Source organism: Phalacrocorax aristotelis, chromosome 5, assembly GCF_949628215.1.
Source record: "Phalacrocorax aristotelis chromosome 5, bGulAri2.1, whole genome shotgun sequence".
Lineage (NCBI taxonomy): Eukaryota > Metazoa > Chordata > Aves > Suliformes > Phalacrocoracidae > Phalacrocorax > Phalacrocorax aristotelis.
The window spans coordinates 26,536,679-26,556,215 of NC_134280.1; the positions used below are offsets into that span (position 1 = coordinate 26,536,679).

General features: G+C 36.3%; 1 protein-coding gene across 1 annotated transcript; it reads left to right on the forward strand.

The window, feature by feature from the left end:
* Positions 1-7,445: 7,445 nt before the first annotated feature.
* Positions 7,446-18,500, forward strand: PJVK (pejvakin). The gene is made up of 6 exons (XM_075093599.1): positions 7,446-9,908; positions 12,088-12,283; positions 13,868-14,009; positions 14,736-14,853; positions 16,638-16,742; positions 18,124-18,500. The coding sequence occupies exons 1-6, from the start codon at positions 9,698-9,700 to the stop codon at positions 18,423-18,425; spliced, it is 1,074 nt and encodes a 357-aa protein (XP_074949700.1). The 5' UTR covers positions 7,446-9,697; the 3' UTR covers positions 18,426-18,500.
* The last annotated feature ends 1,037 nt before the right edge of the window (positions 18,501-19,537 follow it).

The following is a 19,537-nucleotide window of genomic DNA, read 5'->3' on the forward strand; positions in this document are numbered from 1 at the left end:
CTCAGAGGCAAATCCAAACAATGCTAGATTTGGGAAACTGTTTACTGAAAAGCATTTTCTAATAGATCTCTGAAGAAGTGCAATTGTATAATTATTATTGTTCAGTGCATACAGTACATTGTCTCCATCACTCTGTACACTGCTGCTATTAGTGCTTGTTCTAATAAATCTCAATGTACACTGTTTAAACCGCTGTCATCTGTGTTCTGATTTATTAATGTAAGAAACACTTTAAAAGATGGTTCTTGAATGAACTTTGTAACTAGTTAAGCGTATTGACTATTAATCATAAAATACTTTATATATATTGTACAGATTGATTTTGGAGAGGTGGGTGATAGTGGCAGCAGTAGCACTGAAACAGTGGCTTCTTACTAGCATCACCCTGTTCCTTTCTAACCTTTTTCCACTGCAGGATTATTTTTATAAAACTTTTCCCATGTGGTTCTCTGTGTAGTTCCTTTAAATCTGGCAGGAGCTACCAACTGCAGTCTCAAAGAAGATAATTTTCTTTTTGGCAGCTCCTGGTTTTATCTTCATGCTACAGCTGGTAAGAGCCTTTTGCTTTTTTTTCACTTCAGCTTGCTCTTTATGATTAAAGGGAGCTTGCAGCATGTTTCTCAAGTTTTGTGAGAGGCTGCAGAGGAAATGGTTCCTGATGTTCTCTAATAGAATTGAAAAAAGAGGTGTGGAAATAAAAAAAAATTTAGTTTACACCCACCCCTTCTGGCATCTTGGAAAAATAACACTATGTGGGATTTTTCCATTATGTGTTATTGTCAGTTGTTCAGCCCTTAAATCAATTACATTTAATTTAAAATGAAAGCATAATAGAAAACAAGAATTTGGTTGGGAGGAGAAAACAAGGTTTTGGTTGATTCTTGGCACTGTAAAAAGAACAAGTGTTCAAACAGTCTGGAATGCTGCCTGAGTGGAAGCAACAGCAAAGGAAGGGAAAACACTTATTTCATGAATGGCAATGCTTTCTTTCTTGTGTCAGAGCACACATCTGATCTCATCCAAACCGATGCTCTGAGCCAGGTTGTATACTGGGAGCTTATTCCCTATTAAATAATTCTACGAGGGAAATTCAGCTCTGGTTTCACATTTGTGTAGTTGGGATCTGTACTTTGCCTCCAAATGCTTTGCAAAACAAACCTAACACTTTTCTTTCAATGATGGTTGCTCAGCAAAACTACTCTGCATAAGTGAAGTGTGAAAAGCTATATGTCATTACTTAATTGATTACAAAAAACCCCAACACAACAGACCTTTGGGAATAGATTAGAGTACAAGAGGCCTGTGAGGCAGCACTAGCAATCTGACATCTAATTTAGCATAAAAACTATTATTTAAGTATGGAAGTAAATTTTATATTTAAATCTAATCTAACCAAGAGACAGATGATACTTCCTCTTAACCACAAACATGTAGGCGCTGTGGTGTGGTGAAGTGAGACAGTGTAGGAAGCTATTGACAAGATTTCATCCTGACTCAGCTAAAGGAGTTGCCCGCAGAAAGCTGTTCCAAGTTTCACTACCGGTACAAAAATCTGTTCTGATGTGATGATACACAGCCTTTTTGCCCAGCCAACATATCAAGCCGCATAGTTCTCCAAGTCCTTATTAGCTTATTAAATATTTAAGTTGGCCTAAGTGTTTAAAACCACAAGTAAGCAATATTGACTGTTCCTGCACCTGAATATGCAAAATTGTTTTTCAGATAAGTAACCATTACTAAATCAGATTAAAAGAAGTTAATCTGAAATATTCAAAACTAATGAGGTACTGTGGGCTAGCTGAGGAGGTACTCTATAGTTTATTTTGATTGGGTGGTAAGTCTAATTTTACTCAAGGCCAGTAAATAAGTCTTATATTTAGACTGTGCTTTTTATTTCTGAAAGCTATGTCTACGATGTAAATATGAGGCAGAGTATCTAAGAGACAGGCTAGGTTGTATATCCCATATCTGTATCCCAAGTGCATCTTAATAATGGTAAATGTAAAAAGAATTCAGAACAAGTTAATAAAGTATGCATAAACGCATGTTACAGACATGAATCTGATGTGAAGACATTTTTTACCTGTGGTTAGGTTACATCAGATTACATTTGTAATCAAATAGGAAAATCCCAAAGTAAAACGAAATATGTAGTTCCACAGAGCAGCTCTGTGGAAGGGACCTGGGGGTCCTGGTGGACAGAAAGCTCAACATGAGCAAACAGTGTGCTGCTGCGGCCAAGAAGGCCAACAGGATGCTGGGTTACATCAAAAAGGGCATCACCAGCAGAGATAAGGAAGTCATTATCCCACTCTACTCAGCGCTTGTCAGGCCACACCTGGAGTACTGTGTACAGTTCCGGTCCCTGGTATACAAAAAGGATGTGGACAGGCTGGAAGGGGTCCAGAGAAGGGCTACCAAGATGATCAAAGGACTGGGAGGCCTGCCATATGAGGATAAGCTGGGAGAGCTGGGTTTGTTCAGCCTTGAGAAAAGGAGGCTCAGAGGGGATCTCATCACCATGTACCAAGACTTAAGGGGTAGCTACAAGAAGATGGAGAGTCCCTTTTTACAAGGAGTCCCATGGAGAGGACAAGGGGGAATGGCCACAAGTTGCTCTTGGGGAGATTCCGATTGGACGCGAGAGGGAAATTTTTCACAGTAAGGACAGTCAACCATTGGAATAATCTCCCCAGGGAAGTGGTTGACTCGGCCACGTTGGACACTTTTAAGAGTTGTCTGGACAGGATGCTGGGCCATCTTGTCTAGACTGTGCTTTTCCTAGAAAGGTCAGACTAGATGATCCCTGAGGTCCTTTCCAACCTGTGATTGTGTGATTTTCTCACTGATGACTGTCTGGCTATATCTCCTTCAGCAAAGAAATGAAACTACTAGCTCAAATTTCATGACTACCCCAGGTTTCTTGAGCAGGTTTTTTGACAAGTCAGTGGAGGAAAAAAGTATAATGAAACATTTCCAAAAGGTTGCTCTTGTTGGACTGCAAGTGGACTACAACTTCTGGTAAGGACACTGAGTTATTTTTTTTTTAAACGGATAAAAGGTAAGGTGTAGATTGTATTTTAAGTTCCTCTTTAGGTAGCTTATTTTTGAAGGCCTGGCATTACATTTAGCAGTCAAAGAAATTGAGGTGATATAGCACAAGGGCATATTCATTCTTCAATTCTAGTTCAAGAGCTGATTTCACTTACGTGCTGATCAGCCAAGCCAGTGCAACAATATTAGTCAGGCTGTTTTTCATGTTTGGTGACAAGAATATTTTTGTCACCTGTCTGTTAAAATATTTAGTATCTGGAAACCGCACAAGCATCATCTTACTTTATGCCTACACATGTGAAAAAAAAAAAATTAAGAAACTAGATGACGAAGTAATCATGTAGCATGAAAAGCAATAGCCTGAATAAGCATAGAGGTGATTATGAAAGAAGCCACTGAATTCTTGCATGCCCTACAAACACCTACTTTATTTTGTGTGTTTATAAATAGTCTGTATCCAAAGATCTGAGAGTACTTTATAATACTAGTCAGTTATTGCAGTATCCTGCTCAGGGAAGTCATGTATTACCACAACCACATGCAGTAGGTATCATAGACGGAGGTTAGTTGCCCAGTATCACAGAACAATTAATGGCAATGCCAAAAATAAATCCAGTTAAGCCTGCTGATCATGTTAAAACATAAGGAGAAGAAGCAAGAAACAAGATATGTCTACTACTGAAGGAGGTATTGTATAGAGATAACTGTACCAGTGCCCATCGGGCAGATGTGAATTATATCATGGCAGACAAATCCTTTGTTTTGTAATCTTTCTTCAGACATAGTGGCGCAGCAGCAGCTACAGTTCTGCATCCTCACATAGGTGGATGCACAGTCCCACAAAGCTGTCCTCTAACACAGACACACCACCGACAGATGCTGGGAAAAAAGGGTTTAGCCATGCGGGCAGCATCCTCCAAAGGAAAGGCAGCATTAAGCCTACTTTAGGTCACACTGGCTTGTTTGTTTCCAGATTTGTCTTTGCAATCTAATAATGCTAGATGATGAAAGTAGCTTCATTGTATGCAGTAATGTTTATGTGACAAATGAACGCTTGTTTTGGCTTAAAGATGTGCACGCTTCTCATAGGTAGTAAGTTTAAATGTAAACATACTATCTTAGCAAATTTCCCCCTGGAGTACTACTTTCACATTTCTTATTAGTAAATGCTTCACAGCGAACACATCCATCTGCCCATTAAAACTACTGCCAGTAATATTAGGGCAATTACAAAGGAGCAGAAGCTGGGATATTTCATATGCTTTAGCTGGTGACAGTAATTTAATAACATATTATTTCCAGATGGACACATGAAACACAGATTAAGTAGTCTGCACATCAGTGAGCAAAGGTCTGAAACCTGAAAGGTAAGTCTGTGGAAGAGCATGTAAAACTATCATCGGAGTGTATGCTCCTTAATCTCTTTTGTGTTTCCTTTTCATCATTAACATGGCTCTAGTGAGAAGGCAGTGAAGTGGTACAAAGGAGCCAACTGTGCAACACATTCCCTTTTCATCAAATCAACAGATGTTGCTTGCATAAAGGTGAAAAGGGGGATGATGTCAACCAAAAGCCATGGAGAAGACAGTTGAACTCCACATCTTGTAGCCTTTCATTAATGTAACACAGTACAGTTCAGCTTTTAATACTTCGATTGCTGGGCAAGTGTCACACTATAATACAACATGTCCTGGCAGGAGATAAACCTTTATGTGTACTGTAGCACCGACCATGAATATGTATTATCGCCGTCTATTCTGTGGCAGAGAATAGAAGGAGGTTCCAACAGAGTTTACTTGAGCTGTAAACCTGAAGAGTATTATATAGGAAACATAGTAATACTGAGTGTGTGTATCTGTCTTCCAAATGGACTGTTTAAAGTGACCTTAAAAATAATTTAGAACAGCCCCACTGGTATGTTTTAGATATTTTTATAGAGAAGGACAATAGTGTTCCCCGTACCATTTAATTTTTTTTTCAAGTCCATTCTAATTGGTGAAGAAACTGTTCACACAAAAGTCCCATATAAATAAAATATAAAAGTCCATGAGAATACTTACCTCTAGAAGCTTCTTATTAAAATTTGCTCCTGAGACTACAGATAGTAGTGGAATATTCAAAAGGATCTCGCTCCACAGGAAGTAAAACATACTTTAAATGTGCGGAAATTAAGACATTTCAGGACTAGGCTTCTGATTAGTTCCCTCCTTGAATTTCTGAGTTCTCTAATTTTGATACGGTCTATTTATCCTGCTGCCCAGAGGGGTTTCCATAAGGAACCAATTAAGTTTCTGATACACAAGAAGTGACTATATTTTTTTGCTGCTTTACCAAATTGAGAGCTTAATGAAGTAAGTCTACACAAAATTAAATTACTGCCATAGCTAATTTAATTGTTCCCCTATACTGCGTAATTAAAATAGCATTTGTGAACTGATTTAAATTTTCACTGCACTTGAACTATGTAATAAAGAAGTCAATCCAACATGGAAGTATCGCTGCTGAAGCTAAGTCTGCTGAAAACCTTCATCTTACTTTTCTTCCTGCAGTGGTCTCTAAATACCATAATGCTTTGTGAGCAGCAATCACTGCAAGCATTATGCCAAGTGACCCCTGTACCTCAGCAAACTGCTAGACCGGGAGTTCAGCGTGACAGTGGTACACTGTCCTCATACCCGGGAGCTCTGAAGTGATGTAAGTCATGGTACTGAATGACTGATTTAGCTTATACAAGAGAAAAAAGAAAAAAAAGGGTGGGAAAGGGAGGAGGGAAACTGTTAAAACCACTTCGGTAGTAAAAAAAAAAAAAAGCATATATGTAATAAGGACCATATTTGATACCATAAATTGTTATTTTTGATATCTCCTGAAATATAACAGGATCTATATTGCACAGATCCTTTGTTTTCCAGGGAAATACTCATGCCATCTGCTGGAAAGTTATGGAATTTAGCAAGTAGGTTTTTTAGCCACATTTTATTTTGCTGGTTTTTAGGTGTTAAATTCTTGCACTTATTCCTTTGTAAAGATCTCTAGGTAAATGTAATATAGTTCAAACTTAAGTCAGGTGGTCTGGCAACTGACAGCAGGTTCTTGTACACTAGGAAAGTATTAAACAAATTACCAGCATAATTTGGTACTTATTATGTAGGTTTAACATTTCCAAGTGAAGCACCGACTCGGTTTATCCACTCAATTAACACTTAAATCTTCTTTTCTCCCCTCAACAGACTGGTTAGTCATACTAATTTTATGATATGGTTGACTGTGACGAGAAACAAATTAAAATCAGATCAGTTCATGTGGATTACAGAAACATCAAAATAATCTGCAGATGATTCTAGATTTCTGGATTGAAATTAGTGAGGTAATTCCACAATTTCAGTTCCCTGGACAAGACCCTAGTTTGCATGCACCTTACGTCAACCTGTACCTGCAACTTTAGACTCCCCATAATTACAGGTATCCAACATTCCTGCAGGGATAATGTAGGATAACTATCTAATAAAAAACCAAAAATTGTTATGGAGTTACCAGTAACTACAAAAAGCATTATGCATCCTCAAAGGTGACACAGTAAGCAGGAGTCTCCTCTAGGTTTTACTGTTAAATAATCTCCAGGTTCATATCAGTATGATGTAAGGAAAAAATAAGAGTATTTCAGCATCAGAATTCTCAACTATATATAGGTAATATTTGCCTGCTCTGTTACGAGTCAATGGCTAAAACCCATTCTGAAGAAACAGAATTCATGTTGCATATGAAGTAAACTATCTTGCTGTTCACTCCAGGTGAAGATATAGCAAAGAAACCGCAGAACACAGGGCTGAATAAGCTACCTTGAAACTGCTCCCCATGTTGAGGCTTGTGATGTACTTAGGTAAACTTACAGACACCTTCAGTCTGCTGGGGATGGGAAACTCAAACAGAAGCAGAAGAGAGCATGGTAGTTAGGAGCAGATGGCAGAGTTAAGATAGAGTTATAGGGACAAGAAAATCAATTTAAAACCCATAAAAGTAGAGCATCATATCTTTACATCACTTAACGTTTTTTCTTGCACAGAATTCCACCTTCCAACTATAGATGAACATGCTCTGCAGATGAATCAGCAAATGAGGCTTCTGCCAGTAGGAGTGTTTATTTATTTATTTACAAGGGTCAGTGGGTATATAATTAGAGAAGCGATAACACAAAGAAACTATTATTGTGATCGAGGAAATGGGGAAACTGGAGGAATAATTTTGCCTCTGACACCAGCAACAAGTTTGTATATGATTCAGGACGGCCAACTTAAGAACAAAGGTCATCATAGATGGATACTAGGCAATCTGGGGGGAGAGAGTGGGGGGAAATTTTTTTTGTCATATTTTTTCAATTGTTTTTTAGTAGGTGCCTGGGTTGTGGTAAAGGTTCAAGTCTGACCTTATTCCAGTAACGTATAAAGGTGGGCTAGAAAAGTCCTTTTGTTGTTCTATGAAGGATCCTGCCTAGCGAAGGCAGATGGGATACCTTGTTACTGTCGTTACGTGGCTCTGTGCTAAGGGGTACGGAAGGTTACAGCCCTGGCACTCCCCAGAGGTAGCCTTGAACCCACATGTGAGCAAGGATTTTCATCTGCACAACTTGGCGAGACAAGGGAAGACTTTTTTTTTTTATTCAGGTGCTGATTCAGGCATAACGTGTACACAGCATGTTTTTCATTTCAGGGGAAATACCTTAGGTTCCTTCACTTGGATGTGCAAAGTTTTCTGAACATGGCATTGTTAATGTATTTGCATTCCTGTTCTCTGACCTGTGGCGTGAGGATGATACAAACATCTGCTGCGGCATTTATGGTAGATTATACAGTGTTAGAGTAACAGGAGTACCATGTAAACATATCAAATGAAACCATTATCAAAATTAGTACTAGGATCAGACTGAGTATGATCTATGACCACATACTAAGCAAGAGAAATACAAACATATGTTGACTAAACAGTGCCAGCTGGGCTTAATAACCTGTAGAAAAAAAAATATCCTGTCATACAGTTATAAGACATACACAGCATAAATCCAAATCAAGACTGAATGGGCAGTTTTAAGAATTTCCTTAGCTTTTCTTTCCCTTTAAAACATATAAAAAGTGTTTTTTTTGTTAGTGCAGTATAATATGAATTACAGTCAGACTGAATTGCAGCATTTACGTGATTTCAGTTCAAAGTCTAGATATAACCAGTTTTGATTTTTCAGCACCCTCTAGAGTAAGCAGAAAGCTCTGGCAGCCTTTCCTTCATTTTAGGTAGCTGAAGTAATATACTCCTCTTTTTGCCTTTTTATTGGACTTCCTCTGAAAGTTTAAAAATAGTTAAGGAAGTATTGGAAAGAACTAAATTGAAACATGTTAAATTATTGAATAAGTGTTCATATTTAAAAACAGTCCTTAAAATGTTTTTACATGAAAACCCTACTGCAGAAAAAAAGCCAACCAAACAGATTTTTTTACCTGGCAACCGGGGATAATATTCATAATAAAATGTAGCTTTACATGCCTGTGGCTGATGTTTTATCTACTGTAACTGCAAAAGGAGTCTCTGGAAGATGTGCTACAAAGTTTAGCAGTTGTATGCTCACCACTTTTGCAAGAAAATCAAGTCATAATTTACATGAGGACAGGCCGGCCTGTGTTGCCTCCAGTACAGATCCTCCATGGTGCTGTCTCCTGAGTCTCTTTTTTCCTTTTACAATTTTACATCTTTTTACACTGGTATTTTCCCTCTTGGATCCTTGAGCTGCTCCTCAAGCCTATTTCAATAATCTTGCTTCTGTCTGCAGTTTTACTTTTATTATTTTGCATAATTCTCACAATTTAGTGAATTTCTCAGTAGTCTGAGCCAAATACATGCAGCTGGCCTGTCCCAAAACTAGCCCTTGGGTCACAGACAGCTGAGTTCATAGGAGAAGAGTAACGTATAATGAAAGCCCACCACTCTTTCCCTGCTCTCCCCGGCCATCTCTAATTGTACACTTTGGCCCAGGTGTTTCTGAAGACCTCCACACCACTTATTCCCCAGCTGATCTTTCACAGGAAGGTTATGCAACCGCTGTTGAAAGGCAACACTGCCTCAGCAGACCTACCAGCTTTCACGAATGTGTAATTCAGGTGGTATCCCGGAGTGCATCTGGGCTGCTTTGTTAGATGTTGGTGAACACTAGAATCCAGCTGCAGCAACGACCCAATAAACAGTAATAAATCAATCATTCCTAACAGGAAGCGAAGGTTGGAGAAGTTACTGTCTTTTCTTTCTAAGATGGTAAATTTTGTTTTCAAACAGTAGCACTAAACTGCCAGGGAAAGGGCAACCATTCCGCTATCAGTTTACACTGGTAATTCATTATTCATCATAGAGAATTAGAAAGCTTAAATGAAGGTCTTTGAGAGAAGTCTTGAGCAATACACCATGGAAGCTTGGTAGCTAAGATGCTGTTGATTCTTTCCAAGCAAAATATAACTCGATCTAAAAAACCAGTTTGTCAGCTTTTTTTTTTTCTTTTGTAAACATGTTAATTTATTTGAAAGAACATTTTAGAAAGAATTGAACATGGGCTTGACATATGGAAGTTACACTTATTATCATTACTTATCATTACTAATGACATAATATGTTTGCTGCTGCAACTAAAAGCTTTGTTAAACAGGTTGGTGATGGAGGAAGACTAGTTCCAGTGCCCAGTCTCAGTGAAGCTGATAAGTACCAACCTCTGAGCCTTGTGATTAAGAAAAGAAAATGTTTGCTCTCAAAAAAATCTAAATTTGCTTCAACACCTTTCACATTAAAAGACATCCTCCAAGGGGAGAAAGAAATTTCTGCAGGTAAGATTTCTGTCTTTCTTCTAAGTGGAAAAAAATGCATGTTTTCTAGTAAATACAGAAGCATAGACATAGTCTAAACTGTTCAGTTAATATGATGGTTCTTTAGTACATGGGTAATAGAGTTTGTCTTGCTTAGTCACGTAGTAAATATTTAAGAAAAAAGTACAAGTCAGAGTGCTAAAAAAAGAAAAAAACTTTCTGGAAAAAGAGTTTAAAAGTCGGTTTTACTAAAAAGGCTTGATATTTTCTGAACTAAAATGAAACAAATTCATTTAAGCCTTGTGATTTTTCACAAATCGCAACAGATTCCTGAAAGATGTATTGACGTACCTTGATTAACTGCTACTCAACATTTTTTTAAATGTTCAACTTTCTCTATATTCTTGCTTTTAAGTATGTAAGAATGGCCTCAGTTCTGCAGCACTTCTATGCTAGTAATCCCTGGTGTTCAACCGGGCTCTGCACAAGCAGAAGTATTTGACAACAGCTATCTGGCTGAAGTAATTGGATTTCCATAATTTTTTTTTCCATATTTGTAATCCTTTTTGTGTATTTAAAGAGCTTATCTGTGTTTAAATTGCCTTTGCTATGCAATATCAGAAATTTCTGAGGAGATCCTATGAGAATTAAGGGGTGCAAAGTTGAACTATACTGCCTGTATTTTCCCATACCTTCCTTGGGAAAGTCTGTGTAATTCTTGTCTACAAGCTATGTTTTCTCAAAAGATTAATTGCTTTATTTTCTTTTGAAAAAAGGTCCATTTTGACAAAGGTATTGATCATGTTAATTGCACAACAATTACATTAATTAAAAACTCTGTTGAGACAAACCAGTATGAGCACAAGAAGACAGAAATACTGTTTGGCCCCACAAAGGGGTGATTCCAGGACACAAGCATGATGAAAGAAATTGGAATCCCACTAATCCTACTAGTCTTACATTCAGGACAAGTCATCTGGTCTGTCCAGAATGAAGAAAAATTGAAAAATCTCATTAAAATGTCTGAGAAAAATGTTGCAAAATCTCATTTAAAAGTCTCACAAAAGCTTACTAGTCTTTTCTGTAAAGGTTAGATGCCATGTGCAGAATGTATTGTCCTTTAATGTAAGCAAAGAACTTTGTAATTGAATTCCTTCTTTATGTGACAAATATGAGCATTTGCAATCTTTTTAGAATTCTGAAAAAATATGAACTCTTTTTTTTTTTGTTAAAAATAAACAAGATTCACACTAGGTGACTTAATAATGTCAGTTTATCCTAAAAGCTTCAAAGGATTAAAAATAAGAAAGGGGGTAAACCCCAGACTCTGAAATATATTTGGATGCCTAATCCCTGTGTTCTAGTTGCTCTATTAATTTTAATTTGGCAACCACCGTGTTCCAATAATTCTCTGTTAGTGTAATGGAAATGTATTTAAGGTTATAAAGAAAGCATTCTAGAAATGCCTTGGCACCTACCCTTTGATTGTAAAATAAATCAATGCAGACTTTCAAGTAAGTCAGAATTAATCTGTTTTCCTTCAGAATAAACTGACATAGTCCCTGAAATCATCAGGCATACATGGAAAGTGTGGCAAGTCATTCTAATTGTGACACATTAGTAAAAGGCAAAGTTAATGTTACTGGCACACCCATGCCTCATTCACATATTGCAAAAATTAAGAAATGTCAGGTTCATTTTTACTGCATCTAGACAAAATTCAGAATTCACTAATATTATTTTATACACAGTGGCTTTAATTTTATTCCTAGTTTTGATATTCTGTGTGGCCTCCATTAAGTCATTTTGTGTTTCAGCACCTCTGTCATTAAACACACTGCATGTCTAGTTTACACAAGTACCAAGAGCACACTTGCAGGTAAAAGTACTTTAGGGGAATAATGATAAGCACAGAAATTTAGAAATAGCCCTAATCACCATTTCATGCCCAGGACATATCACATGAGGAGCATGGGCACAACTCTGCCAGAGAGAGGCACAGAAATCTCTCAGACCCCTATGTGCTCTCTTTCAGTTAGTCATCAGTAGCAACACCGATAAATAGACGCTCAATGTAGCTCTGAATTTCACACCAAAATGGTTAAGCATAGTAGGAACAGTGCCATTTATTCCCTTCTTGCTGTGTAGAAATTCTGTGTTCAGACTTTTCACCATACAACGGTTGTCTTCTTTTACTCAGGTGTCTCGTCTTACCAGTTGCTCAACTACGAAGACAAATCAGATGTTTCACTTAATGGTAGAAGAGGAAATCAGATAATGAATGATGTTGGTTTTGATGTTGCTGGATCAGATTCTGTTGCCTTTAAAGCTTCCTTTGGCATAGTGACCAAACATGAGGTTGAAGTACCAACATTACTTAAAGAACTTACTACAAGGTTATATTATATATTTTGTTTTCTGGTTCCATAATTATATTTCATACAGTTAGGTTGAACCTCTGAAATGGTTAGGTTTTGATTATTTTTAGCCAATCAATAGCAGTCACCATGTGATATTTCCAAGAGTCTCAGGTTGGATCACTGGGATTAGACACGTGACCTTCTGTATAACACAGACTGTAACATTTTTCTGAATTAATTCTTGTTTGAATTACAGCACATCCTTCAGGAAAAAAAGAATTCAGAGAGGAAGAGTCCATCCAAGGTCCTATCTGTGTTTTTCCATACTCTTGAAAACCTGACATTTACTTTGAAAGATATGACCCAACTTCAGGTTTCAGAAGTAGGATTTCTTTGCCTTTGTCTGATAAACTAGAGAGCCATACGTATTATTGCCAGAGTAGATACTTCAAGGTTTTATGAGGTTATTACACAGCCTTTTCTTTGAAAAGCAAAGTAGATTTATCTACTTGAATTTTTCATAACCTTCTGTGGCTCTTCTCTAAATGCAGTCTCTAATGCAGTTTTTCTAACATCCTTGTTAAGCTGTGGACACTGGAAACGAACTTGGTGTTCTTGTAGTGCTAGCACAAATGTCAAACCCATAGAAATATGATGTGACTAATTCTAGGTGTAATTTCTAGATTGTATTCCAAATCATACATATGTACAACAAATTGTATGTATTCCAAAGATTGTCCCTTGGTCACAGTGCCACCCAAGTGTTGCATCCCAGTAAATTATTTACTATGCACAATATGGCATTTGGTATTTTCAAATATATATTGTTTTCTTGTAGTTATTTACCAAGCAGTGCATGTGATTTTGTATCCGTAACCTCTCTTGTTCTGTACCTGCTTTTTCCTCATTTATTCGTAATCTCCAAACATTATCATTAATAATTGGGGGTGGGGTGAGGGAAGAGGTCCTAGTCCTCTGATAAAAATGTTCAATGTTACACGACTAAGACCCAATGCCTGTAGAAATTCTCCTACAAACACTTGTTTTATGATTGTTCCACATTTATAAGTTATATAGGTTTTTTTTCAGTTATAGTTGACATGTATCGGTTAACCAGTTTTCAGTCCATTGTGTGTATGCCAGCCTGTTATAGGCATCATGTACACTTCTAACTAAAACACTGCATCATCATAAACTTCATAGAAGCCCAAAGGTAGAGCATTACAGCTTTTGCTTTTACTATCTATTTTCCATAAATCCTTACTGACTGACATGAATTATATCACTTTAAAAATTTTTGTTACTGATTAGGGCGTATTGACAGTTCTTTACTGTCACTAAGAACAGCGTCAAATGGACAGACTTGGAATTTTCCAGGATGCCTCACATATCCTCTCTAACATTTGTATATTACTGGCTTGCTTTGAATTTTTTAGTCCTTCTGTTCCCAAACACTGAAAATCAGTATTAACTTTCCAGAGACCTCCTCAGTCAGTTGTTTTACTGCTATGAGACAGAGTTGCAGTGATTTATTTACCGATTTCAGTTACTAATTCTATTAGCTGCTTGTAAATTGCTAATAATCTTTGAATTTCCTTCCTGCCTCCCTCTTGATTTTAGAAAAATAAACTTTGATCATTGCCTAGTTCATCAATCAAGAAAAAGTAGGATGGAAATCTTGTGCGTGGTCATGGAAAGTATTAGAACTACAAGGCAGTGCTCATTAACTGTCCATACTGGAATGCGTGGAGAGACAATGCGGGTAAATATGTTTGACAAAATTCTGTAACTTAAATGAACAGACATAAAAAGCTCATTTTAATAAATGTTATGGTTTAATTTAATTGCATTTTTACTGATGTAAGCTCAGAAAAAATCTGAAGTAAATAAATATTATTGCACTGATGTAAACTGAATTACGACTTGTTTTTTTCTTAGTATTGCCTGTGTGACTGAGGGATGGGAAATGCATGAAAAGATGGCTAGACGAAGAGCTGTTGCTTTGGGTGAAGCCTCAGCAGAAATGGGGAATTTACAATCTCTTAGTTTGAATCTCCAATAAATGTATAGCCTATCTTTCATTATTATATTCATCTTCTATAACACATTGGAACTTCAGGTTGTTAATTCAAGGGTTGGCATCTTACTCCCTGTCTTATGTTCCTCCTCCCTCTCCCTCTTTCTTTGGTGTTTGCATAATTGAATTTATAAATCTTCTGAAATTTGCCCTTTACTAGTATTTATAAATTATTCACATAATTTTCAATGAATGATGCAAGTGAAGTTACCTGATCTGTATCAAAATGCAAAGTCTTGATTAAAATGCAAAGTTGTTAATATAAAATTCTTTAGTTGTGAAATTTGGTCTTCAATTTCAAAGCTTCCTCCTGGCATTATAATTTTCAATATATACAGTTAAGCTATTATTTTGTTTATTTTTTCATTTCAATTTGTAACTTTTTTCTCTTGATGCTTTTCTAAATTATAGTTTCACATTATTGAAAATCAGAATTATAAAGGGCGGGACAAAGCCATTGTTTTTCCTGCGCATACAACTATTGCTTTTAGTGTATTTGAACTTTATATTCATTTGGATGGTAATTTTGGTAAGTGATGTGCGTTACTGTCATTACTGCTATTATTTACAATGATCTGACTTTTTAAAACCGTTTTCTTACTCTTGATATACGTAAGTTCTGATCCCATACAATAGTATGCTTTAATATTGTGGATGTAAGTAGTCAGACTTTCTATGGGAAACAATTCTTGAAAATATAAAGAAGGCAGGTGCTAGAAAATAGTCTGTCATGGAAACATTTTTTTAAAAGTTAAGTATGATTTTGTAATGTTTTTAAAATCCCACAGATGCAAAAAAAATCACCTCCTTATACTTCTAGACTGTAAGGAACAGGTTTATGAGACCATCTGATTAGTTTTGCATAAGATAGGCAAGTAAAAAGATCCAAATAAAGAAGAAAGTGTGCAGAACTTCTAAACTAATCTAACGTTTTTTCTGTTGGGGGGTTTAATTTCAGTCTGATACATCATTACCACATGTGGATATCTGAAGATATTTAGGAAGAAACAATCACAATTACTAGAAACTAATTAAAAAAATGCATAGCTCCTGTAAATTTTTCCCTTGTTGGGGAAAGGATAGCGCTTATATATTTACGTTATTTGCACTAATTAAAGTGTAGCCTATTACATTATCAATGTTATCAACATTATAATAAAACAGGAAGTCAATTTAGGATTTGATCTAGTACTTGATAATATCAAATGCAACCACCCCTCCGCCCAACCCGACTAGGGTAATTAAAGTTTTCACCACTGGATTCACAGGTACCTAAATACAGGAACTGTTTCAGGAATTGCTTGAGTCTCTGTAACATTGTGGCTTTCTGTAAATCACAAGATAAAAGACCTGGTTAGGGAAGGAATCTCCATCTCTGTAGATCTGCACAGCACTATGTTTTAAAAGTTTCAAATAGCTTCAAACCTTTGGCATGTGCAGTATAAAACCTCCATGACAGGTACTCTGCATCGTAAGGCACCTTTTTACTGAAATGTGAGACTTTACCCTTCTGTAAAAACTTTTAAGTGTACTCCAAACCAGGCATCATTACTGGGTTAAAAGTAAAAGAGAGAATACAATGCGATAGTTCTTTATATTCACTTCCATAATGCTCAACATTACTTGCAGGTTTGGAAGGGTTTTAATTTTATTTTACCTTTACGCAAGGTGGTTACATGCACCTTTTTTCCTAAAGTCTTTATAAGTGAGATAATCAATGAAGCTGATGTTTGTATTTGTATAATTAAAGAGAATTCTCAACTGAGAAAGTTTAAAACGTGTTTTTTTCAGTTCCTTGTAATTGATTATACTTCACTTCAAAGGTTTTCTTTCAAGTTATGCATAGAAACTTAGGTGATACTTACTATTATTTTAAGAAAACAAGTTTCCGTAGTTGATTCAGAAGAGATGACTATAGAACTGACAGCCTTGCTTATTATTTTTCATTTTTAGTTTCAAACGAGATCATAGAAATGTTTTTCCTTCAGAGGCGGGGCTTCCATTTATATGATATTGACCATCTTAGTCCTTTAACATGGCCATACATTGTGTGTAAACCAAAACAAACTCTGATCATGTATGTTGAAAGCCACCAATGTTTTAAAATTCCCATTGAATCTGTGTCACTTAATTCTGCGAGCTATTACTGTGTGCCGAATTGTATTAAAAAGTGGTAGTAGCCATTAAAAACATTAGCAAAGCTGAATTTAAACACTGTTAGCTTTATAGATTAGAAAGCATATTAAACTCCGGTGTGCAATTATTGCTTTTATATTTTGTTCTTCTAAAAACTTATTTTTACTTTTTTTACAGAACTCTGTGTGACTCCAATTTCAAAAGGAGGATTTGAAAAAGAGAAATCTGGATCATCTTCACTGATGAAATTAAGGAGGTTAAAGAGTAATCTGTTTCATCGAAGTATGACTTTTGATATTTATATCCAGATGCCTTAGTTAATGCAAGAAGAGTGTATTTTTTGTTTCTTTAATTTGTGTGCAAGATGAATATTTACAGAAGAAAATTTTGATGGAAAATGTACCTCTCAATTTATTGTGTATTGAAATAACGATAGAGTTATTAAAATTTATATTTGAGGATCTGACTTTTCACACATAACAAATTTATGGTTTTGCTGTTCATCAAAATTCTAAAGATCTTAAAATAAAAATTTATGGCTGATGATAAATGGTATGGAGTAATTATACAACTAACTTCAGTTAACATTGTGCCTATATCATATGCTTGCCATTTACAGCTAGTGTTACACAATACAAGTTATAATCTATAAATAACATTTCAGGGCAAACTCTTTAAGTTTAAATATGAAACAATATTATTTAAAATATTTGAATGTACTCTTTAGGCTATACGTTCACATGGCAGGGACAGGGGCAAGATACCATCGTAGTTCTCTCTTCTCATTCTGATATGAACACAACATCCAACAAAACTGAGTATCACTGTATGTAGCTGTATCTTTTACAGAACAAGATCCTATACTTTTAACACTCCTTGGTCTAAGTATTTTGGAAATCTGCTAATCTGAGTGTGAAGATAAATATTGAGCAGTAAACACATCCTTCTAAAGGCTGCTCTGTATAGGTGTCCTTGCTCTGTTGTAGCCTGTTCTTGATCAAAGGGCTTTTATGGACCAAGCCTTCAGTGCTGCTCCAGTCCACACTAAGGGAATGACTCTTCAGTGGGTATGACACATCTCAGTAGCCACAGCTGCCGAAAAGTTTGTCATCCAATCTAAACTAATTGACCCCTAAAGAGAGAGGAAAAAGGTAGGTAGTTCCAAAAGTGATTTCTTCCTGGGGTGTTTGGATACTCAGAAATCTGCTAGGATGTCAACGTGGAGTCCTCCGAGTTTTCTAAACCTTCTAAGTATTGGTGGTTTTTTTTTGTAAATAATAGGAAAAAAAAAGTGAATTTACAATTTTTAGAAGATAAAACTAGAAATGCAGAAATTGAAATTGTTAAACAGGAAAGTACGCAGCTGTGATTTGATTTGGCACCGATTTTTCAAAAGCTTGCCTCATGCCTTTTAGGTGCATTTCGAAAAATATATAGGTCATATACAAAAAAATTCTGACTTTTGTCAGTGTCTTTTGTGAAATTAAAGAAAAATTTTCATCACACAGGGCTTTTGATGGGAAGTAATCTACAACGTGGCATGTTTACAATGGTTTCATGAGTCAGTTGTTACTTCCATAGTTAGGTTGAGAGTTTGTTTTGAAAACAGTTCATAATGTAATGACAAGTCATTGCTGCATTTTTGTTGTGCGTTCTTTTTCAGATAAAAGAGTAGTGGATACCATTGCAAGCTCTGATGCTTACTTGGAGGACCTTTTTACAGATTATTATGAAAAAGCTGCAAGCATGACTGATCTCTCTACAAGCTATCTCAGAGAAGGGTCTCATGTCCGAATTAATTTGCTTAATAACAACATCCCCAGAGGTCCCTGTGCCCTTTGTGGAATGGGAAGTTCTAAAAGGGAGACAGTCTACGGATGCCTGGAGTGTTCTTTTAATGGACAAAAGTACGTACGATTGCATGCTGTGCCCTGTTTTGACCTCTGGCATAAGAGAATAAAGTAACTGAGCTAGGTAAGTGCCTGTTGCCGCAGACAGGGGCATAACGGTGCCACAAACTTTTCAGAATTAGCAAATACGACTCAAATTGTTGAAATGCAAAATAGTGAAAGTGCAAAACATTTTACTATGTTATTATCATCAAACTATTTGCTTCACAATGACCTTTTACTTGAAAATGCCCTCATGCATTCCCTGACATTTTCTTCTTTCTAGAACCTTCTCTGTTCGTTATCACGATAATGAAAATGTTCTTTTAAACCATATTTTCATAATGTCAAAATATATGCTAGAACTTAAGTTGTTTACACAAACTTGTTGTTAAAACCCAGTATGTTGCCTTTATCTACACTGGCATATGATGGTAAAATGAGAATATTTGTTAATAATTCAGTGTGCTCATGAATGTTTAATTGAAGTATCAGATTAAAAAACATGCTCAAACTTAGCTCAGTCTAATGTTTCATTTACAAAAGGGAACAATTAAAAGTAGGGATAGGCGTTTCACATTAGGATGTCATTACCACACGTCAACTGTTTGTTCATATTACTGAAAAGTACCAGCCAGTCCACCTTCTGCATTTGGATTTTAGGTCACAGCTGTTCTTGACTTTGTGTTGAGAAAAAAAATTGCTTAGCAGAAAATGTTTTGGAAGCTTATGAAAATAACCAAACTATATCGTTCCAACACCACTTCAGGGCTGAAGGTCTTTAACCAGTAGATCTCAACCACAGAAAATTAGGTCCGTGTTGTTGAGAATGTAAACACCAGGGGGCACTACAGAATTGCGCCCAATGCTGAGATTGGGCGTGCTGTTGGTTAGCATGCTGTTGCAGCTCTCCCCATGCTGTTTTAAACCGGGAAAACAATTTAAAAATGTTTTTTCTACCTTTTAGATAGATTTTTAAGGATAAATCGGTATGGGAGCTTTTTAGCTTGTGCTGCCACTTTCACTGTGTACGTTTAACTATTACATGTTGAAATGAACAGTCATTGCTTTTCACGTGAGAAGGGTAAAGTACATCACACAGTATTATGGCGTCTGCATAAGCAGAACAATTACTTAGCCTGAAGTACTATTAACTGTTGCTACTTCTTTGCATTTTTCCAAAGTGAG

Bases quoted from the DNA above. Each gene is read 5' to 3' on its own strand.
- PJVK (XM_075093599.1), top strand. From the start codon at position 9,698: ATGTTTGCTGCTGCAACTAAAAGCTTTGTTAAACAGGTTGGTGATGGA. The intron at 9,909-12,087 runs GTAAGATTTCTG...TCTTTTACTCAG, and splicing joins GGAGAAAGAAATTTCTGCAG to GTGTCTCGTCTTACCAGTTG. The intron at 16,743-18,123 runs GTATGACTTTTG...GTTCTTTTTCAG, and splicing joins GAGTAATCTGTTTCATCGAA to ATAAAAGAGTAGTGGATACC.